At 44.4% G+C, this 24,140-nt stretch overlaps 1 protein-coding gene across 3 annotated transcripts in view; it reads left to right on the top strand.

The window, feature by feature from the left end:
- Positions 1 to 24,140, top strand: part of LOC121005089 (gastrula zinc finger protein XlCGF26.1-like) — a 58,704-nt gene that overhangs the window by 6,253 nt on the left and 28,311 nt on the right. For all 3 annotated transcript variants that reach the window (XM_040437628.1, XM_040437625.1, XM_040437627.1), the window contains exons 3-4: positions 5,397 to 5,558; positions 5,644 to 5,725. In XM_040437628.1, coding sequence (XP_040293562.1) covers positions 5,397 to 5,558; positions 5,644 to 5,725 — 244 coding nt within the window. The remainder of the gene's footprint in view (positions 1 to 5,396; positions 5,559 to 5,643; positions 5,726 to 24,140) is intronic.

Here is a 24,140-nt window from a genome sequence, read left to right as displayed (position 1 = left end):
CCTGTAAAGCTCCATTCAGATGTCCGCATGATTTTTACGGATGCACTGATACATGGATCGGATCCGCAAAACGCATCCGGTCGTCTGAATGAAGCCTTACAGGGGCATGATCAATGACTGTGGTGATCACCCCCCTGTCATTGATCACCCCCCTGTAAAGCTCCATTCAGATGTCCGCATGATTTTTACGGATGCACTGATAGATGGATCGGATCCGCAAAACGCATCCGGACGTCTGAATGAAGCCTTACAGGGGCATGATCAATGACTGTGGTGATCACCCCATATAGACTCCCTGATCACCCCCCTGTCATTGATTACCCCCCTGTCATTGATTACCCCCCTGTAAAGCTCCATTCAGATGTCCGCATGATTTTTACGGATGCACTGATAGATGGATCGGATCCGCAAAACGCATCCGGACGTCTGAATGAAGCCTTACAGGGGCATGATCAATGACTGTGGTTATCACCCCATATAGACTCCCTGATCACCCCCCTGTAAAGCTCCATTCAGATGTCCGCATGATTTTTACGGATGCACTGATACATGGATCGGATCCGCAAAACGCATCCGGTCGTCTGAATGAAGCCTTACAGGGGCATGATCAATGACTGTGGTGATCACCCCCCTGTCATTGATTACCCCCCTGTAAAGCTCCATTCAGATGTCCGCATGATTTTTACGGATGCACTGATAGATGGATCCGATCCGCAAAACGCATCCGGACGTCTGAATGAAGCCTTACAGGGGCATGATCAATGACTGTGGTGATCACCCCATATAGACTCCCTGATCACCCCCCTGTCATTGATCACCCCCCTGTCATTGATTACCCCCCTGTAAAGCTCCATTCAGATGTCCGCATGATTTTTACGGATGCACTGATAGATGGATCGGATCCGCAAAACGCATCCGGACGTCTGAATGAAGCCTTACAGGGGCATGATCAATGACTGTGGTGATCACCCCATATAGACTCCCTGATCACCCCCCTGTCATTGATCACCCCCCTGTCATTGATTACCCCCCTGTAAAGCTCCATTCAGATGTCCGCATGATTTTTACGGATGCACTGATAGATGGATCGGATCCGCAAAACGCATCCGGACGTCTGAATGAAGCCTTACACGGGCGTGATCAATGACTGTGGTTATCACCCCATATAGACTCCCTGATCACCCCCCTGTCATTGATCACCCCCCTGTCATTGATCACCCCCCCTGTCATTGATCACCCCCCCTGTCATTGATCACCCCTCTGTAAGGCTCCATTCAGATATTTTTTTGGCCCAAGTTAGCAGAATTTTTTTTTTTTTTTTCTTACAAAGTCTCATATTCCACTAACTTGTGTCAAAAAATAAAATCTCACATGAACTCACCATACCCCTCACGGAATCCAAATGCGTAAAATTTTTTAGACATTTATATTCCAGACTTCTTCTCACGCTTTAGGGCCCCTAGAATGCCAGGGCAGTATAAATACCCCACATGTGACCCCATTTCGGAAAGAAGACACCCCCAGGTATTCCGTGAGGGGCATATTGAGTCCATGAAAGATTGAAATTTTTGTCCCAAGTTAGCGGAACGGGAGACTTTGTGAGAAAAAAATTAAAAATATCAATTTCCGCTAACTTGTGCCAAAAAAAAAAAATTTCTATGAACTCGCCATGCCCCTCATTGAATACCTTGGGGTGTCTTCTTTCCAAAATGGGGTCACATGTGGGGTATTTATACTGCCCTGGCATTCTAGGGGCCCCAAAGCGTGAGAAGAAGTCTGGTATCCAAATGTCTAAAAATGCCCTCCTAAAAGGAATTTGGGCACCTTTGCGCATCTAGGCTGCAAAAAAGTGTCACACATCTGGTATCGCCGTACTCAGGAGAAGTTGGGGAATGTGTTTTGGGGTGTCATTTTACATATACCCATGCTGGGTGAGAGAAATATCTTGGTCAAATGCCAACTTTGTATAAAAAAATGGGAAAAGTTGTCTTTTGCCAAGATATTTCTCTCACCCAGCATGGGTATATGTAAAATGACACCCCAAAACACATTCCCCAACTTCTCCTGAATACGGCGATACCACATGTGTGACACTTTTTTGCAGCCTAGGTGGGCAAAGGGGCCCATATTCCAAAGAGCACCTTTAGGATTTCACAGGTCATTTACCTACTTACCACACATTAGGGCCCCTGGAAAATGCCAGGGCAGTATAACTACCCCACAAGTGACCCCATTTTGGAAAGAAGACACCCCAAGGTATTCCGTGAGGGGCATGGCGAGTTCCTAGAATTTTTTATTTTTTGTCACAAGTTAGTGGAAAATGCTTATTTTTTTTTTTTTTTTTTTTTTCATACAAAGTCTCATATTCCACTAACTTGTGACAAAAAATAAAAACTTCCATGAACTCACTTTGCCCATCAGCGAATACCTTGGGGTCTCTTCTTTCCAAAATGGGGTCACTTGTGGGGTAGTTATACTGCCCTGGCATTCTAGGGGCCCAAATGTGTGGTAAGGAGTTTGAAATCAAATTCTGTAAAAAATGACCTGTGAAATCCGAAAGGTGCTCTTTTGAATATGGGCCCCTTTGCCCACCTCGGCTGCAAAAAAGTGTCACACATCTGGTATCTCCGTAATCGGGAGAAGTTGGGGAATGTGTTTTGGGGTGTCATTTTACATATACCCATGCTGGGTAAGAGAAATATCTTGGCAAAAGACAACTTTTCCCATTTTTTTATACAAAGTTGGCATTTGACCAAGATATTTATCTCACCCAGCATGGGTATATGTAAAAAGACACCCCAAAACACATTCCTCAACTTCTCCTGAATACAGAGATACCAGATGTGTGACACTTTTTTGCAGCCTAGGTGGGCAAAGGGGCCCACATTCCAAAGAGCACCTTTCGGATTTCACAGGTCATTTACCTACTTACCACACATTTGGGCCCCTAGAATGCCAGGGCAGTATAACTACCCCACAAGTGACCCCATTTTGGAAAGAAGAGACCCCAAGGTATTCGCTGATGGGCATAGTGAGTTCATGGAAGTTTTTATTTTTTGTCACAAGTTTGTGGAATATGAGACTTTGTATGAAAAAAAAAAAAAAAAAAAAATCATCATTTTCCACTAACTTGTGACAAAAAATAAAAAATTCTAGGAACTCGCCATGCCCCTCACGGAATACCTTGGGGTGTCTTCTTTCCAAAATGGGGTCACTTGTGGGGTAGTTATACTGCCCTGGTATTCTAGGGGCCCAAATGTGTGGTAAGGAGTTTGAAATCAAATTCAGGAAAAAATGAGGAGTGAAATCCGAAAGGTGCTCTTTGGAATATGGGCCCCTTTGCCCACCTAGGCTGCAAAAAAGTGTCACACATCTGGTATCCCCGTACTCAGGAGAAGTTGAGGAATGTGTTTTGGGGTGTCTTTTTACATATACCCATGCTGGGTGAGATAAATATCTTGGTCAAATGACAACTTTGTATAAAAAAATGGGAAAAGTTGTCTTTTGCCAAGATATTTCTCTCACCCAGCATGGGTATATATAAAATGACACCCCAAAACACATTCCCCACCTTCTCCTGAGTACGGAGATACCAGATGTGTGACACTTTTTTGCAGCCTAGGTGGGCAAAGGGGCCCATATTCCAAAGAGCACCTTTCGGATTTCACAGGTCATTTTTTACAGAATTTGATTTCAAACTCCTTACCACACATTTGGGCCCCTAGAATGCCAGGGCAGTATAACTACCCCACAAGTGACCCCATTTTGGAAAGAAGAGACCCCAAGGTATTCGCTGATGGGCATAGTGAGTTCATAGAAGTTTTTATTTTTTGTCACAAGTTAGTGGAATATGAGACTTTGTAAGGAAAAAAAAAAAAAAAAAAAAAATCATCATTTTCCGCTAACTTGTGACAAAAAATAAAAAGTTCTATGAACTCACTATGCCCATCAGCGAATACCTTAGGGTGTGTACTTTCAGAAATGGGGTCATTTGTGGGGTGTTTGTACTGTCTGGGCATTGTAGAACCTCAGGAAACATGACAGGTGCTCAGAAAGTCAGAGCTGCTTCAAAAAGCGGAAATTCACATTTTTGTACCATAGTTTGTAAACGCTATAACTTTTACCCAAACCATTTTTTTTTTACCCAAACATTTTTTTTTTATCAAAGACATGTAGAACTATAAATTTAGAGCAAAATTTCTATATGGATGTCGTTTTTTTTGCAAAATTTTACAACTGAAAGTGAAAAATGTCATTTTTTTGCAAAAAAAACGTTAAATTTCGATTAATAACAAAAAAAGTAAAAATGTCAGCAGCAATGAAATACCACCAAATGAAAGCTCTATTAGTGAGAAGAAAAGGAGGTAAAATTCATTTGGGTGGTAAGTTGCATGACCGAGCAATAAACGGTGAAAGTAGTGTAGGTCAGAAGTGTAAAAAGTGGCCTGGTCTTTCAGGGTGTTTAAGCACTGGGGGCTGAGGTGGTTAAGTCATCATCTATGACAGCTTTATGTAGGGACTCATCCAAAATGTCATTCAATTGTCTCATGATCTCCTTGACATACTTAGGGCTATCCATCACAACCACGGCACCCCCCTTGTCAGCTGGCTTAATGGTAATGGTTTTGTTATCCACAAGTGCCTCAATAGCTTGTCTTTCCTGTATAGAGAGATTGGTCCTAACATGATTATCAGCATCAGCTCTCATCCTCTATCTGTTTATGTACAATTTCAATATACGATTCAACCACATGATTATTACACGGTGGGGAGAAATTGCTAATACGCTTCAGCTCAAATTTACTAAACGGCAATTCAATACCCTGTTTAGTCCCATGGGAGTGGGTACTAGTTTCCTTATTGGAGGCAAAAAAACTTTTATTGTATACATGCTGTGAAGTTTTCGCAATAAAAAAGAAAAAAACGGAGATGCTGCTGTGACTCTTCTACTTCAACTATCCTCAGGATAGGTCATCCGTATCTGATCAGTGGGGGTCCGACACCCGTGACCCATCCCAATCAGCTGTTTGAGCGGCACAGCCTTCTCTCTGCTTTCCCTAGGCCATGTGACAACATTTTCATGGCCAGGAGTAGTTGGGCCCCATTCAAGTGAATGGGGCTGAGCGCGATACCAAGCACGGCCGCTATTCAATGTATGGAACTGTGGTTGATAAGCTGATCAGCGGGGGTCTGACACCAATCAGATACTGATGTCGTATCCTAAGGATAGGTCATCAGTAAAAAAAATATCTCGGAAAAGCGCTACTCTTGTTTTGGAGGACTCCCACAGCAATGCTTTTATGCCCATTGTAACAACACATACGTGGTGGCTCGCAGGTATCCTTGGCAATATCAGCTGTGATGACTGCACTATTATTCTGTTTCTAAATCTACAGGTTTACATGGTAGTCAAGAAGAAAAGTGGGGAGTCATCAGGAAGAAGAACCAGGATCCAGAGCCCCATTAAGATGCCTCCATCTATATCACTGATTCTTGAGAGAAACAGTGAGAAGATCCTAGGACTCACTGACAAGATCATTGAGCTGCTGGCTGGAGAGGTGAGCGCTGCTGGGTGTGATGGGACATTATACAGTAACACCATGAGAAGTGACTGGATGATGACTGTATCTTTGTGTGTGTCAGGTTCCTGCGAGACAGTATATAGAAGAACCCACAGACCTGTATCTGGATGATATGGACAATAATGAGCCCCTTTCATCTCCAGGTAAGTTCATTTATTATTATTTTATGCACTTATATAGCGGTACTATATCCCGCAGCGCTTTACAGAGATTAGCATCACACCGTCCCCAATGGGGCTCACAATCTAAGTTCCAATTAGTAATTTGCGACAGCGAAATCAATAGTAATCCATAACAAGTCTGTTGTGAATTCTGCTGCAAATTTGCCACAGATTTCACACTGTGCCTTGCGAAAAGTGAAATCCATAGTATAATTTCATATGCTGCTGATTTAAAGCCTTAAGATTTCTTAAAATCTTATCTATTTTGCTGGTACTATAAAAGAACCGTGCCAAATCAAGAATTAGCAGACTGCTTCCAAACTAGACATATAAAAGCAACATAAACATGGTATTGACATCTAAGACCACTTGAACGTGCACAGCCATGGTCATGTGTCTCCCCCGAGGAAGCTAACATGAAACATGTCGGTGTGTTCTGTTGAGGTTTCATTTGTACAAGTCTGTAGATTGATATATGGTATATGTTTTGATGAGTGGGGTTGCACCACATTGTGGTTGATTGATCTTTCATTGGTACCCCCTTGTATCTGTTTTATTTGTTCACACATGACCACTGTGTACGTGGTCTTTGATGTCAATACCACGTTTATGTTGGTTTTAGATGTCTAATAATAAAGATGTATCTTTCTCTTTCGCCTATGACAGCACCCTTGGAGAGACTGACTCCACCTCCTCAGGACAGCAGACAGGAACCGGAACCGCATTTTAAAAGAGGGACCATCCCCTCTATCCCCAGTTCTGTCAGATCCGTTGGTTAAAGTTAACATGGAGCTGCGGGGGCCCCGGCTATGTATAGTGTGAGGAGGGTTATCCCGTGCGGCATAAGGCTCCTTTAGAAGCCGCTGCAGAAGAGAGGGCTCCCTTCTCTATCCTACCCCATTTCTGTTCTCCTTCCTGGGACCTGGAGGGGGGGGGGGGTTCGGCCTTCCTGGGCTTCTGCGAACCTCTGCGGCCGTGTTCACATGTTCGGCCGCCGGCCTGCGTTCAGGGATGCTTTACTTCCGGGTTGCGGCGGTGGGAGGAAGCCGACGCTGCAGACCAGAAAGGAGGGGAGGGCAGCATGCGGGCACCGAGGAGAAAAGCCCAGCCAACTCGCTGCCATGCCGAGTGGAAGAAACTGGCATTTCCTCTTCTCCCCTCACCCACGACAGCACCACAAGAGAGAGGATCCGCCCCCAAAGAGAGGAAACCTGAAGTACAAAAAGGCGGAGACTCCCCTCCAACTTCAGTATGGTTTCCTGTCTTTAGAGGGGAAGCCTGTGGTACACCCTTTTCTCCCCATGGCGGCCCTTATTGTTACCGGCAGTCCCGGTAACTATCGCGGCACGGTGGTGAACTGGCAGAGACGTGACGGCTGAGTTCCTGAGCGCTGGGGGCATGATACTTCAGTGCAATTCAAAGCACTAGTAAGAATCGCGCGCGCTGGAAGGAAGACTTGTTTGAAGCCGGGTAGGGGGGGAGCGTTTTCTGAATGGAGCGCACGTATGCGCGGCCACTCATCACGTGCTTTGTGGGAGGTGCTTAATAGCACAGGAACCCGGAAGTGAGTTGCCGGCGTCTTCCTTTACATGTGCTTGCTGTAAGAACAGAAACAGTGTGCTCCGGTGATCACTATGGAGGAAGAAAAGAGGGACAATACTGAAGAACCAGTGTCCAACCCAGCCTTGGTACCTATTGGAGGGGTGAGAGGCTTATAGCCACATATGTTTATTTGTACTCCTGACTGGTGTATCTGTATATACATGTTTTGCAGGGAAAACCCAAAAATTCCCTGACTAAGAGACACCATAAAGAGTGTGCTATCTGGTGATGTGCCTTGGCCTCCGATTATGAGAAGTTATGTCAGCCATGTATTGATAGGACAGTGGCGGAGGAATCACCGTCGTTTTATAAGTGTTTACAGTCTTTGGTAGATCTGAAATTGATTCATCTTTGGCCTCAAGGAAAAGTGTGCCTAAAATTAAGAGAGAGCATACGGTGTGTGAGATGGTTTCCTCAGAGTCAGAAGAGGGGGAGGACGTCCAGTCGGTAGAAAATCCCCTTTCGGATATGTCATCCTGTTCTTCTGAAAATGAAGAAGGTGAAATAGGGAAACCCTTCTTTCCTACTGAGGACATAGATAAATTACGGTACTTAAATCAGTCAAATCTACTATGGGAATAGAAGAGGCCAAAGAGCCTAAATCGGTACAAGATATTATGTTTGGCGGTCTTGAGACTAAACATATCAGATCTTTCCCTGTCCATAAAACTGTATCAGCATTGATTAAGGAAGAATGGCGAAAACCTAACAAAAGAGTTTATCTCAAATTTTTTTAAAAGGAAGTACCCTTTTTCTGAAGAGATAGCAGCTACCTGGAATAAAGCTCCCAAAATTGATGTGGCCATTTCAAAGGTAGCTAAGAAATTATCATTGCCCTTTGAAGATATGGGATCATTAAAAGACCCTTTGGATAAGAAAGCAGAGGGTTTTCTGAAGGGGGGCTTGGGTAGCTTTAACTTCTTCCTTTTAGTCCCTCCATTGCTGCAACCTGCACAGCTAGATCACTAATAATCTTGTTATCAGAACTAGAAGACCAGTTAAAAAAATAAGTGTCCCAGGGAGGATATGATGGCAGGATTGGCGACTATTTAAAAGGCTGTAGATTTCCTGGTTGACGCATCAGCGGATGCAATAAGATTAGAAGCAAGTTCTTCTGGCCTAACTAATTCTGCACGCAGAGCCTTATGGTTAAAAAACTGGAGTGGAGACATTCAGTCAATGAAGAGGCTTTGCGCAATGCCCTTGTTTGGTTCATCATTGGATGAATTATTGGAAGTGGCCGACAAAAAGTAGTTTCTTGTGCAGACTTTCTTCTTTTCAAGAGAAAGATTCAGTCGCCCCTTTCGGAATAAAAGGGAGAGAGAAAGAGGAGATAAAGACTTTAAATTTAAACCCCAAAAAAGGGGGGCGTTTCTTCTTTTAATAGATCTTCTAGAGAGGACAAAAAAAAACAGGTCCGTAATGACGATCGGTGCCATGTAGGAGGCAGACTGAAAAGTTTTCTTCCTGCATGGACACTTATTTCCAGGAGTCCCTGGATCTTGGATACATTGAGTCTGGGCTTGAGAATTTCGCTCCCTACCTCCTCCAAGATTCATGATAACAAGATCGTCACAGACAGAAGAAATAGCAATTATTTCAGAAGTACTATTCTTAATAGAAAAAAAGGGGATTAGTACCAGGGTTTTTACTCTTCACTATTCCTAGTAAACAAAACAGTTGGTTCCTTCAGGACTAATATAAATTTTAAAAAGTTAAACTGGTTCCTTATATTGGAAGAATTTCAGAATGGAGACTATAAGGTCGGTAATAAATTTACTGTTTCCAGAGTGTTTTATGGTTGTACTGGATTTAAAAGACTCTTACTTTCACATTCCTATCCATCATGATCATCAAAAGTACTTTAGAGTAGCATAGGAAATAGGAGTCATCTACCATTTGCAGTTCCAGGCTCTTCCCTTCGGGTATCAATGGCACCCAGGGTGTTTACCAAGATAGTGGTGGAAATGTCAGCCTACATTCGAGAAAAGGATATAGTATTTATCCCATACCTGGATGATTTTCTGATTGTAGCAGAGAACAGAGTAGCATGCAGCAGAGCGGTAGAAGAAGTGATGAAGATCTTGAAAGAATTGGGATGGATCTTAAACGAGGAAAAGTCAAAACTGTACCCTCTTCAGTGCCAACAATTCCTAGGTTTAATCTTAGATTCCAGGAAGCAGACGTGCCTGTTGCCAGAGGACAAGATTTGGAATATAAAGAGGGAAGATACAGATGTTAATCAATCATCCAAAGATCTCCTTACGAAAAGGTATGTCAATCCTAGGAAGCCTAACTTCATGCATTCCGGCAGTCATGTGGTCCCAATTCCATCCAAGGGATCTTCAGTGGTTTTGACTGTCTTTCAAAAAGCGAGACAACCCTTAGAATTAAAAATAGAGATATCCGTCCGGACACTTCTCAATCTAAAATGGATGAAGACGGACAATTTGAATCGGGGAGTTCCATGGTTAAAAAGCAACTTAGTTTGCCTGATGACCGATGCAAGCCCTTGGGGCTGGGATGCCCGCATTCAGGATCTATCAGTCCAGGCGCTATGGGGAAGGAGTCTGAAGCTGGCCTCCTCCAATATGAAAGAGTTGATGGCAGTAAAGTTTGCAATCCTGAAAGTACTTCCGCTAGTAATTGGGAAGGACTTGAGAATTATGTCACACAACAAAACTGTGGTGTCATATATAAACAGACAAGGAGGAACCAGAAGCCAGAGTCTGATGTCAATGCGAAGTTCTATTATCCAGATAGTAGAAACTAATTGCAAATCAATTTCGGCAGTTTACATAAAGGGAAAGGAGAACATCCAGGCAGATTTTTTGAGCAGTCACATAATATCTCAGGGGGAATGGGGCCTGGATACAAAAGTTTTTGGACAGATAGTGAACGGCTGGGAGATGCCATGCATAGATCTTTTTGGTTCAGCAGAGAACAGGAAAGTGTGAAAGTTATTTTCCCTGTCTCTAAAGGGATCCCCATGTGGTCTAGATGCCTTTCTCCACAGGTGTGATTTTTCTCTTGTATATGCTTTCCCCTGATCCTGAGGGTTCTAAAAAAAAGATAAGGGAAGATCGAGCAAGAATAATTCTGATAGCCCCATTTTGGCCTAGGAGACCATGGTTCACATGGTTGAGAAAACTGTCTGTGACGGATCCATGGGTTCTTCCAGCAACCAAGGGCCTTCTGTCGCAGGGACCAGTAGTTCATCCTCAGGTCGACAGTCTTCACCTGACGACATGGAACTTGAGAGGCAGCTTTTAGCTAAGGGCTCTTTCACACTTGCGCTTTTGTTTTCCGGCATAGAGTTCCGTCGTCGGGGCTCTATGCCGGAAAAATCCTGATCAGGATTATCCCCATGCATTCTGAATGGAGAGAAATCCGTTCAGGATGCATCAGGATGTCTTCAGTTCAGGACCGGAACGTTTTTTGAACTGAGAAAATACCGCAGCATGCTGCGCTTTTTGCTCCGGTCAAAAATCCTGAACACTTGGCGCATCGACGGATCCGGAATAATAGCCCATTGAAATGTATTATTCCGGATCCGTCCTAACTTCTTCAGTTGTTACGACGCAACGACGGATCCGGAAGTTGCATCTGCGCCAGAAAGTAGGAAGGACTTGGCTGGCGCGAAAAGAGACTGATCCGGAAATCCTGAAGCCAACATCAACGCTTTTTTTCCGGATCCGTTGTACGGATCCGGCCCCATACCCGATCCGGACAAAAAACGTTGATGTTGGCTTCAGGATTTCCGGATCAGTCTCTTACCAAAAAAGCCGGAAAGACTCATCCGGAAAGAAAAAATGATGCGTTCTTACGCGTTTTTACGGATCCGGCGTGTAATTCCGGCAAATGGAGTACACGACGGATCCGGACAACGCAAGTGTGAAAGAGCCCTAAAAAGGTTTTTTCCCACGAATTGATAAACACCCTGCTAAAAAGTAGGAAGTAGGTTACCATTTCCATATATTCTAGAACTTGGAAGAAATGTTTGTCCTTCGCAGGTTTACATTTCAGAGATCTTCCATGTCCTTCTCCAGTAAACAAGATTCTTGAATTTCTCCAGAAGGGGTTGGAGATTGGATTATCTCCTAATACCTTAAAAAGTACAGATTTCAGCATTGTCGGCTCTCTTTAATGAACAGTTGACATCTAATCCGTGGTTGATCCATTTCTTTAAATCAGTCTCTAAAACATCCCTGAATGTGTCTCCCAAGGGTAGCTCCTTGGGACTTAAATTTTATTTCTAGAGTCCCTTTCTACTCATCCCTTTGAACCTATTGAGCAGATTTTGGTTAAATTTCTGTCTCTGAAGTTATGTCTGTTAGTGGCCCTTCAGCTCGAAGGGTTGATGAACTCCAGGCAATTTTGATTAATGTTCCTTATACTACCATTCTAGATGATAGAGTAGTTATTAAACCTGACCCAGCTTTTATACCAAAGGCAGCTTCTAGGTTCCACAAATCTCAAGAGATTATCCTTCCATCCTTTTTTGAGAATCCGACATCTGAGAGAGAAAAGGCTTTCCATTGCCTTGATGTCCGGAGGTGTTTGATTCAGTACCTAACCAGAACTAAAGATTGGATGAAATCCTCCTCGTTGTTCATTCTTTTTCAGGGAAAGAATAAGGGTCTACAAGCCTCTAAGAAAACTCTGGCAAGGTGGATTACGTTTGCAGTGTCTCAAGCCTATGTATCTTCAGGAAAAGAACCCCTAGAAGGCCTTTGTGCACATTCTACTAGGGCTGTCTCTACTTCTTGGGCGGAGAAGGCTGCAGTCTCTATTGAAGATATCTGCAAAGCAGCGGTCTGGTCTTCTCCGTCTACCTTTTTCAATCACTATAGTCTACAGTTAACTTGCCTGCTGATCTGTCTTTTGGTTCTAAGGTACTTTCTGCTGTTATCCCACCCTAAGAGTTCCTTGGTTCTTTCTCGTGGTGCTGTCATGGGTGAGGGGAAAAATGAAGATTACTCTTACCGGTAATTGGATTTTCCTAAACCCACGACAGCACCCATATGTTCCCTACCCTCTTTCTTTTGGTGCTGGATATTACACATGGTTGTTGCAGTAAAAAAAAAAAATAATCCTTGGAAAGGACATGCTGACGTTGGAGGGGAGTCTGCCTTTTTGTACTTCAGGTTTCCTGTCTTTGGGGGGCAAAGCCTCTCTCTCATGGTGCTGTCGTGGGTACAGGAAAATCCAATTACCGGTAAGAGTAATCTTCATTATTCTGGCTGATTTAGCTTATGAACATGGAGCAGACTCAGTGTGCTGAAACCACCAATGATACGCCGATACCAGGGTGGGGTAAGAGGGGTTGTACCCCGACATGTTTTATAGTATATGCCAGGGCTGGCCAACCTGCGGCTCTCCAGCTGTTGCAAAACTACAACTCCCAGCATGCTCAGTCTGCCTACAGCAGGGAATGGTGGGAGTTGTAGTTTTACAACAGCTGGAGAGCTGCAGGTTGGCCAGCCCTGGTATATGCTCATGGGGTCATGTGTTGTGCTTAGGTGTCTGAGTCTTCCAGGAAGATCTCCAGATCAAAAGAAAGGGGATGTGCTGTGTGTGAAAAGAAGCTACTCTCTGCCTGGGCAAAACTCCTATGCCAAGTGTGTATAAGCAAGTTAATGGAGGAGTAAGCTCCGTCTCTTATGGGCAGCATTAAACAGATGATCTGAGAAGAGGTCAGAATGTCGGTTAGCGGTTTAATTAGAAGCCGACCCAGTACTTCTGTGCCTGCATCTAAAGATGTCCCCTCCAGTGACAGTGATGTGTTTTCTGGTTTAAAAGAAGGAGGAGAATGAGTGTCATCTAATGAGTCCTCTGAGGCGAATCCACAGGGAAACCACTGTTTCATGTTGAGAACACTAACTCCCTAGTCAAGGCTGTTGGAGTTACCATGGGGTTGGATGATCAGAAGCCACCGAGGTTAGTCCAGGACTCTGTTTGAGAGTCTTGGTCCCAGAAGAAAAAAGGTGTTTGATGTCCATAAAAACATTCAAGCGGTCATTGCCAAAGAGTGGAAAAAAAACGGATAGGAAGTTTTTTGTTCTTTCTTCTGTGAAGCGAAAATATCCCTTTCGATGAGAAAATCTCCGCTCCTTGGGATAGGGCCCCAAAGCTTGATCTCCAGTAGCCAAGATGTCCAGAAAAGCAGCACTTCCTTTTGAAGATATGGGTTTGCTTAAGTACCCGATGGACAAGAGAGCATAGTGTATTTAAAAAAGAATTGAGAGGCCTCGCTATTGCCGCTACTTCTGTTACTAGATCCCTGAGGCCGGGAGGGGAGAGACCAGCTACAGGTTAAAAGGCTTGTGCCAGCAAGCGGGCGTGTCTTTTTTCTGAAGGAGGGTCACATCGTGCCATGTGTTTTAGAGGGACCTGCAACCAGCTGACATCACTGCCCTCCATGTGAATACAGCAAAGGAACATTCATCTACCCGGTAACTGACTTGAACTCTGTGTAATCCTGTTTGTACCATATTACCTGTATTTGTAACCTCAGACCACTGTATATAGTGTGACACTGTATATATTGTGTGTATAGTGTTATATCTAATGTGCCCTTAAGGCGATTAAATATATAATTTAATCTTGTGCTATCTTGTATCTCGATCACGAATTCCCCACGTCCGTGTTTTGGCCTAGTTATAAGCTACCACGGGTTGGTTTCTCACCCTATATAATCCCGTTAGCGGACCGGGCTTATATCAAACGATAAGCTGGTGGCAGATTACCCGGGCTGAGGAAGCGCTGTTTTTTACTGCGGCAGTTAAAAGGCTCTCTCAGCTTGTTGCCTTTCTGTGCCCGCGTGGACAGGAGGTGTCTGTGTAAACTGTACCAAGCTGACCTTACAGGCTCCTCCAGGAGAGCGTAATGTCACATCTTGGTAACCAGGGACCATACCGCGTCTCATGAGCTCGACGTAGTTGACGTCGAGCAGGCACGAGGTGTGATATCTCTCACACCCTGTCTTTCGGGCACCTGGTGATCCACAGGGTGGGGCAGTCATAGCTCTACTACTCTGCCTGTGCTCACATGTACTAGGCTGTCAAGCCATACCCATATTGGCTGGAGCAGTAACCTTGCGTGCACCACTGCCTGTACCTACTGCTGAGAGCTGAGCAGCCTAGGGGAGTCATTAATTATTCTGTGTGGGGGATGGGTAAGGGGCTAGGGCTTGGTATAGCCATAGATCATAACTGTCACTGTCATGGACACTGTGTATTAAGGTAATAGCACTCATCACCCCTAACATCTCTGGTCAGACAGTGTTAAGAAATCCTCCATGTTGTGCTATCCTTTCACAGAAACTGAACCGGAACTTAACCAATACAGGCATATGAAATCGGATATTATAATTGAATCACATCACCACAAAATAAGCATGGTTAAACACCCTGCAATTTTGCAAGTTCTCCCACTTAGAAATCATGGAGGGGTCTGAATTTCACATTGTAGGTGCATTCCCACTCTGAGAGACAGAATAAAAAATCAGGAAATCACATTTTATGATTTTTAAAGAATTTATTTGTCTTGTACTGCTGAACATAAGTATTTGAACACCTGGGAAAATCAGTCTTAATATTTGGTACAGAAGCCTTTGTTAGCAATTACAGAGGTCAAATGTTTCCTGTAGTTTTTGACCAGGTTTGCACACACTGCAACCGGGATTTTGGCCCACTCCTCCACACAGATCTCTTCTAGATCTGTCAGGTTTCGGGGCTGTCGCTAAGCAACACAGAGTTTCAGCTCCCTCCAAAGATGTTCTATTGGATTTAGGTCTGGAGACTGACTAGGCCACTCGAGAACCTTCATATGCTTCTTACGGAGCCACTCCTTGGTTATCCTGGCTGTGTGCTTCGGGTCGTTGTCATGTTGGAAGACCCAGCCACGACCCATCTTCAATGCTCTGACTGACGGAAGGAGGTTGTTGCTCAAAATATCACAATGGCCCCATTAATACTCTCCTTAATACAGTGCAGTCATCCTGCCCCCTTCGCAGAATAGCACCGCCAAAGCATGATGTTACCACCCCCATGCCTGACAGTAGGGATGGTGTTCTTGGGATGCAGCTCATCCTTCTTTTTCCTCCAAACACGACGAGTGAAGTTTAGACCAAAAAGTTCTACTTTGGTCTCATCTGACCACATGACTTTCTCTCATGCCTCCTCTAGATCATCCAGATGGTCATTGGCAAACTTCAGACGGGCCTGGACATGTGATGACCTGAGCAGTGGAAGCTTCCACGCAATGCATGATTTAAAACCATGACGGCGTAGTGTTCTACCGACAAGTGACCTTTAAAACTGTGGTCCCACCTCTCTTCATGTCATTGACCAGCTCCTCCCTTGTAGTTCTGGGCTGATTCCTCACCTTTCTTATTATCAGTGATACCCCACGAGGTGATATCTTGCATGAAGCCCCAGTCTGAGGGAGACTGACAGTCGTCTTTAGCCTCTTCCATTTTATAAAAATTGCTCCAACAGTTGATCTTTTGTTCACTAAGCTGCTTGGCAATTGCCCCATAGCCCTTTCCAGCCTTGTGGAGGTCCACAATTTTGTCTCTGGTGTCTTTAGACAGCTCTTTGGTCTTGCCCATGGTAGTTGTCATCTGACTGATTGTGGGGTGGACAGGTGTCTTTAAAGAGCTCAGACAGGTGCTACTAAGTTATATTAATCAGTGGAGTAGAGGTGGACTTTTTATAGTCACAGTAACAGGTCTTTGAGAACCAGAATTCTTGCTGTTTCTCAGGTGTTCAAATACTTATGTTCAGCAGTACAAGGCAAATCCATTTTTTTTAAATCATACATTGATTTCCTGAATATTTATTTATATATTTTTTTTATTCTGTCTCTGAGTGGGAATGCACCTACAATGTGAATTTCCGACCCCTCCATGATTTCTAAGTGGGAGAACTTGCAAAATGCAGGGTGTTCAAATACTTCTGTTCCTCACTGTAATTGGCAAGACATAGACAAATTAAAGATAAAAAACAACACTATGATGTTGGTCTGGAAACAGCATATACATGAAGAAAGTTCCAGTGCAATACGAAATAAACTGGTGGAAGAGGTAGTTGAAAAAATGTTACTGTTGAAAATTTCCTATAACTTAAGAGGCTTTATATAAACATGGTTCACACAGAACCTATGGCCACTGAACAATAAGAGAATAATCAACTTAAAAAGACAAAACCTAATTATAATACCAACCAATGAAAATCCGGTATTGTGGCAAACCACCACCATGCCCTGACGCACGTTACGTGGTCTACTTTCTTAAGGGGTAATGACTGGTGGAGTAGCAGTGGGGAATATATATATATATATATATATATATATATATATATATATATATATACACATACACACACACACACTCTCTGATGTGGTCAGGGACATTAACAGTTAGGTGTAGACAATTATGATAAGTCAAACCAATGAGCAAAGAGGTATATGATTATATTCATAATTGCCACCAATAAAAGTGCATCAAACATACCTGTAGATAATAATTAGATTAAGGCTGCTGCCGTTCATTGCATGGCGCGTTAGTCTGTGCCATGCTGTCGGCCACAAGACGTGGACGCGGCATCCAGAAGGTACAGAGTGCGTGTGATGTTGTGCAGTCCATGCCATCTCAGAGCCAGGGACACATCATGAGCTGGCACATGCGCAGAGCGCACACCATGGCAGCTATATTTAATGTGGTATGCTGCCTAGGTTAGCGTGATGGCAATGAGAGATATTGCAATCCTAATACAAAATAATAAAAATTAAAATAACTAGAATTCAAGATACATAATTAAGCATTATTATAGACCTGATTAACATATTAAATTTATGCATACATGATTGAAGCAAAACAATGAGCACCCATACCAAGACATAAGGATGTGCAAACTGCATAAAGCACAGTAAGTAAATAAATACAATGTATAGCAATATATTTATAAATCCATTAAAATCCATATAGTATATACCAATAGACACATATTATAGTGATTAGCATACTATAATACTATTATAATAAAGTTGTGAGAAAAAGAGAGACGAATGAGTGACAGAGTGAATATACTGTGAATGAAGAGAGTGATAGTGATACACTCAGCTATCCGTACCAAATGAGTTTTGTTATGTTCGCAAGGAAGCCCCAGACATACTCCGGACTTTGGGGATATAATTATGTATGTTCTGTGCTGGAACTACTCCAGGGCGATGGAGATCATCAACACCCTTGGAAGTTTGAAGTCCAGAGTATGTATGGGGTTTCCTTGCTGACATAACAATACTCATTTGGTACAGAGAGCTGAGTGTATGTATGGTGGGACTGGAAAGACCCTTGGACGAGAGCAGTTCCTCTATTTGGGGATTTGCCCAGTCTCGGGATTTATAAGGACCAGGGTGCGGATGGTGACAGGTTGTCCCCTTGTCGAGGGTGAAAGCTAGTGGACAGGAGCGTACACCTTACTGGTCACTAGTTTATTGTGGCCTTGAGTTTATTCTCTTACTATATTCGCTATACAATGGAGACCACAGCATAGCCCGTATAACGGACTTGCCAGCTACTGCAATTTTAGGGTCCAGATATGACCTACTATGGCCGACTCTTAGATGTATAGGTTTATTTAGATGCGTCACATTGCCGCAGAGACGGTCTTTGGTCTCCTTATCCCGTTGTATATCCACACCTTATAGACCTAATTAATTAGACCTCAAGCAGCAGACTCATTTATGCTCCGCAGCAGTACAGAACCCTGTTTATTTTGGGCCCCCTAATAATGCATACAATGAATAGGCGGTAGGTCACTCCCATTTTTTTTTTTACTCGTTTTATTGAAGTTTAACGAGAGGCATGAAACATAACATTCTAAAGCAGTCACATCCCACGCAGGGGAGTCACAAGCTTCATAGTAAACTATACAGTGACATGTAAATGAGAGGGTACTTTATACAAGAAACCATCGTATCAAAATTTGCAAAGGGTGCATATGCAAAGGGTGCAGGGTTTGAGGAGAAGAGCACCACCCCCCCCCCCCCCCCCCCATACTTTCTGAAACTTCTGTGGGCACTTCCTATGTGTGTAAACCACTTTTTCCATGGACATAGCGTGATTGACCAATGCTTTCCACTGATTAATTGTGGGAGTCCTATCAGCCATCCATCTCAACGCAATCGCTTTCCTAGCTAAGAACAGGGTCTCCCCCAGAAACACTCTCTGATGGTGCGACCACAGCTCCTCATCTAACACTCCTAGGATACATATTTTAGGGCAAACTGATATTGGGGCAGGAACCATTGTTGAGAGGACATCTACCACACTCCTCCAGAAGGCCTGCAAATGGTCACAGTCCCATATCAGATGCCAAAAGTCTGCCCTCTCCTTTTGACACCTGTGACATCTACTGTTAGGCAACCTCCTCATTTTGTACAATCTGAGTGGGGAAAGGTAGCTTCTGTGCAATATAAACAATTGAGTTAATCTATTATTTATCGATGGGGAAACCTTAGTGGGAACCAGCAGAGCCTCTTCCCAATCCTCTGCATCAAGTGTAGGGATGGAAACTTTCCATCTCCCCTCCAGCTCAAAGGGCTGGAGTAGCATGCGATCGCCTAACAAGTGTGTGTGTGTATATAGCACAGATATGATTCCCCTGGGCCCTTGGGATCTCAACAACCCTATCAAGGGGTATTTGGAAATGCTGCGGCCCACACCACCGAACTGAGCGCCTAGAGCATGTCTCAGTTGAAGGTACCTATAAAAGAGAGTGTGAGGTATCTCAAACTTCTCCGGGATCTGCTGAAGAGAGCGCAACACTCCTCCCACATATAGATCCTCCAGGGAGATGACCCCTCTTTGTTTCCAAACAGCAGAGCCCTCCAAATCCACCAATTGCGGAAACATGGGATTATCCAAGAGTGGAATGGCGTCAGGCACATCTTTTATATGAGTTTAGTTTGGCAGCTTTCCATACTTGATTAGCCAACTTATGAATAGGGAGTAATCTCCCAGGTACTGAACCCGGGGATTCTAACACCGGCCATAGGGTAGTCAGATGAAGATACTCTTTTAGCCAGTACTCCGGTCCCAGTAAGTCCCCCGGCGCTACCCATGCAGCTATATACTTCAGCTGACCAGCAATGTAATATAGGAAAAAATCAGGCAGAGCTGCCCCCCCTTGAAGCTTAGATCTTTGTAGTACACTCAGGGAAAGCTTCCTTCTAACCTTGCCCCAAACAAAAGCAGCTGTTAATGAATGCAATCGGTCAAAGAAGGCTTTGGGAACCGGAGCACATGCAGTTTAATCTTCCCATTACCGACAGCGGCAAAGACTTCCAAGTTTTAAACTTATCAATAAACAGAGATTCTATAGGTTCTATATTTCTTGCCACCGATGTGTAAGGGTCCCTTGTGATTATAATACCAAGGTATTTAAAGTGATCCACCACTGGCAAATTATGAAATCTTGCCGGCCAGTCATGTGCCTGTAGAGGCATAATAGCAGATTTCGTCCAGTTTATGTGTAAGCCCGAGTAAGTGCCAAACTTCTCTATCACATCTATTGCACTCGGGAGAGTTTGCTCGGGCTCAGCCATAAATAGGAGGAGATCATCAGCATATAGGCCTATTTTCTCTTCTCTACTCCCCCTAGATATCCCCAAAAAGGAATCATCCTGTCTAATTCAAGGGCCAGGTGTTCTATCACTAGAGCAAACTGCAGTGGGGAGAGGGGGCAGCCCTGCCTGGTACTCCTGTGGAGCGTAAAGGATTCAGATTGCGTTCCGTTAACAAGTGAATTAGCTTTAGGTCTCTGATATAAGATTTCAACCCATCTCACAAACTTAGGACCAAATCCGAAGTCCGTCAAAATCTGCAGCAGAAAGGGCCATTCTACAGAGTCGAAGGCCTTGGCTGTGTCAAGGGACGCTAGGGCCCATCTTCTCCCCTCTGCCGTCCCTATCTGTGCCATAACCTGTGCTCTTCTGATATTGTCAGAGGTCGTTCTGCTCGGCATAAATCCGGCTTGATCCTGGTGTACAATAGAAGTTATTACTTTGTTTAAGCGGGAGGCTAGGAGCCTAGTTAAGATAGCCTTTAAGAGCCACATTCACTCGGGTCTTTATCTGGTTTCATACAGTGTTTCAGGGAGTTGGTGTCGTTGGAGGGACGCTGAGTATAGTTTAAGGAGTTGGGGTCCTAGAATCTCAATATATCTGGAATATACCTCCACAGGGATCCCGTCAGGACCCGGCGCCTTCCCAGCAGGCAGTTCCTTTTACAGCTAGCTGGATTTCCTCCAAAGATATATCTTTATCTAGCAGGTTTTTGTCCTCCGCACTAAGTCTAGGATGAGATACCTCGGCTATATACTCTCGCAGCTCTCTATCGGTGTATTGCGCCGCAGAGCTGTACAGTGATTGGTAGAAACACCTAAAGCTGTTTAGAATGCCATCCACGGAGTCCACCATCTGACCCTCGGTGTTCTATATGCGTATGACTGGGGGAGACATTTGATTGGTTTTAGCAATTTGAGCTAGGAGTTTACCCGCTCTATCCCCAGACTCAAAGGACTGCTGCTTCATAAAGAACATCCTACGCTCACTCTTTTCTTTAACCACCTCCTGGACGCATCGCGCGCCATCTCGCGAGACGCGAGATTTCCTGTGAACGCGCGCACACAGGAGCGCGCGTTCACAGGATCGCAAGGTAAACAAGTTGATCTACAGCCTGCCAGCGGCGATCATTCGCTGGCAGGCTGTAGATGTGATTTTTTTTTTTTTAACCCCAGAAAGGTATATCAGACGCTGTTTTGTTAACAGCCTCTGATATACCTGCTACCTGGTCCTCTGGTGGTCCCTTTTGCTTGGATCGACCACCAGAGGACACAGGCAGCTCTGTAAGTAGCACCACACTACACTCCCCCCCCCGTCACTTATTAACCTCTGATCACCCCATATAGACTCCCTGATCACCCCCCTGTCATTGCTCACCCCCCTTTAAGGCTCCATTCAGACGTCCGTATGTGTTTTGCGGATCCGCAAAACACGGACACCGGCAATGTGCTTTCTGCATTTTCAGAATCCGCACATTGCCAGAACTATATAGAAAATGCCTTTTCTTGTCCGCAATTGCGGAAACAGGTGCTCAGAAAGTCAGAGCTGCTGCAAAAAGCGGAAATTCACATTTTTGTACCATAGTTTGTAAATGCTATAACTTTTGCGCAAACCAATAAATATACACTTATTGGATTTTTTTTTATCAAAGACATGTAGCAGAATAAATTCTGACACAAACTTGTATAGAAATGTAATTATATTTGAACAATTTACCAGAGAAAGTTAAAAATACACTTTTTTTGAGAAAATTGTGGCCTATTTTGATTAATATCGGAAAAACTAAAAATCTTAGCAGCAATCAAATACCACCAAAAGAAAGCTGTATTTGTGAGAAGAAAAGGAGGTAAAATTCATTTGGGTGGTAAGTTGTATGACCGAGCAATAAACCGTGAAAGTAGTGTAGTGCAGAATTGTAAAAAGTGGTCTGGTCATTAAGGGGGTTTAAGCTAGGGGGGGGGCTGAGGTGGTTAAGATGCACCATGTAAGATCTACCCCTAGCCATCCACTCTATCCTATTCGCTTCCGTGGGGTCAGAACAGAAGGAGAACTCAGCTTCTCTGCATTTTGCGTGTAAGTCCATTTCCTGTCGAGCGGTGTTCTTTTTAACATAGGAAATGGAGGACTTTAAACAGCCCCTCAGGTAAGCTTTCAGGGTGTCCCATAGTAGCAGATCCTCTGTCTCCTCACCCTGCATGTCTAGGAAGACCTGCAGCTGCTCAGGGATTCTATCATTCTGAGTCAAGAGTGAGCCAGAAAGGATGGATTCTCATCTTACCCCCTCTAGAGGCTGCCCCCGGCACTCTGTCGTGCCAAACCGGGGCGTGGTCCGAAGGACCCTGCGGTTCATATTGAATAACAATCAGATCCGTGTATACTGCAGCATTGCCCAGTACATAGTCGATTCTAGATAGCGCGCCTCTAGCGGGTGTAAAACAGGAGTATCCTCTCAGCTGCGGGTTTCTAAGTCTCCACATGTCCAACCACCCCATCTCCGTGGCAAGTCTAAATAAAGTGGTAACGGAAGAAGCTCCGTCCGCTCTCGGCGCAGCTGGAGGGTATCTGTCCAGACCTTCCTGCATGATCATGTTAAAGTCCCCCATACAGAGTAACCGGGCCGATAGATACTAAGCGGCAAATCCCAACACTGTCTGGAGCAGTGAAACCCTAGCTGGGGGAGGATTATATAAATTAATTATAACATAGGGGACATTGTTAATGAATCCATATACCAAAATGTACTGCCCCTTAGGATCTGCTACAGATTGCTGCATCTCCCATTTGAGATTCTTATGAACAAGTATGACCACTCCCCTGGAGTGTGAGGTTCCATACGCCTGCAGAGACCACTGCACCCATGGTTTAATGATTCTATTCCCAGTGTCAGCCGTCAAGTGAGTTTCCTGAAGTCCCAGAACGTGAGGGCTATACCTTCTTATGTGCGAGAATACAGCTATTCTTTTGTTCGGAGCCCCCAAGCCTCTCACATTCCAGGACATCACTACTAGAGACCCCATAACACAAGCGCAGGGTTTCCACCTGGACACCTCAGGATCCCACTAGAAAAGAGGGCAGTAGTCCCTCTGCATCACTAGTGAACGCCTCTCATCCCCATCCAACTTGAGGTTATTAAATGACCATGCCTTCAACATCAAAAAGAACACATAACATAACATGTGGTAAACTAACAACCCTAGATACACATCTAGTGCAAACATTATTGTGTTAGTTCTGTGGCAAAATATTCGGGGACATGGACGGGAAAGTAGATGTTAAACCCATACAGGTGGCTGAACATTCCCTGTACATGTGCAGTAGAAAAGCTGCGGGAGCTGGGGAATAAAAATAGGTACATACATGAACACCCAGACCCCCCTTAGCCTGCATTCTTAACAACATTAACTAGCCTGGTATCAAAATGTCTCACATTATGCTATTAATGGAGATAGATATAAGACCGAGAATGCACATGTATGTAATAGCAAGGCTCGCACATTGCACTGCGCAGTGCCAAGGTATACTTGCGGTGTCGGATTTAACCATATAATTAGCGCGGTCTTGGGCGCCTGGATATTCAGTCCCCCGCTTCCTTTGGGTCGGTGAAAAAGACTGGTCGGTCTCCGTCAATTACGCGGAGACGCGCTGGATGGGCCATAAAATATTGCAGGTTCAGTTCACGGAGACGTTTCTTAACTGAAATGAAGGTGGCCCTCTTCTTTTGCAAATCCGCAGAAAAAATCAGGGAACAGTGACACATTGGCGTGATCACTCCCTTACTCCTTGCTTGACTGAGCATTAAGTCCCGATCTTTCCAGTTGAGTAAGCGGGCTAGTAAAGGCCGCGGCGGAGCTCCCGGGGGAGGTGGTCTGGCAGGGACCCTGTGTGCTCTCTCAAATGCGTACGCTGCAGAGAATGTAGCATCGGGGAATTGGGCCTTGAACCATACCTCCAAGAAATTGGCAGGATCTCGCCCCTCCGCTCTTTCTGGGATGCCTAGGATCCGCACATTGTTGCGCCGGGCCCTATTCTCTAGGTCGTCGCATTTCTGCCTCCACAACCCGACAGACCGCTCAACCTCCTGCAGTCTCGAGTCCAATGGCCTGGTGAAGTCTTCCAGAGCTGAGACACGATCCTCCGTCTGTTTCACTCTCTCCCTCAGCTGCTG

The sequence above is a fragment of the Bufo bufo genome, chromosome 6, assembly GCF_905171765.1.
Source record: "Bufo bufo chromosome 6, aBufBuf1.1, whole genome shotgun sequence".
Taxonomy (NCBI): domain Eukaryota; kingdom Metazoa; phylum Chordata; class Amphibia; order Anura; family Bufonidae; genus Bufo; species Bufo bufo.
The sequence above is the reverse complement of the archived record's forward strand: the minus strand, read 5'-3'. Positions and strand labels throughout refer to the sequence as shown.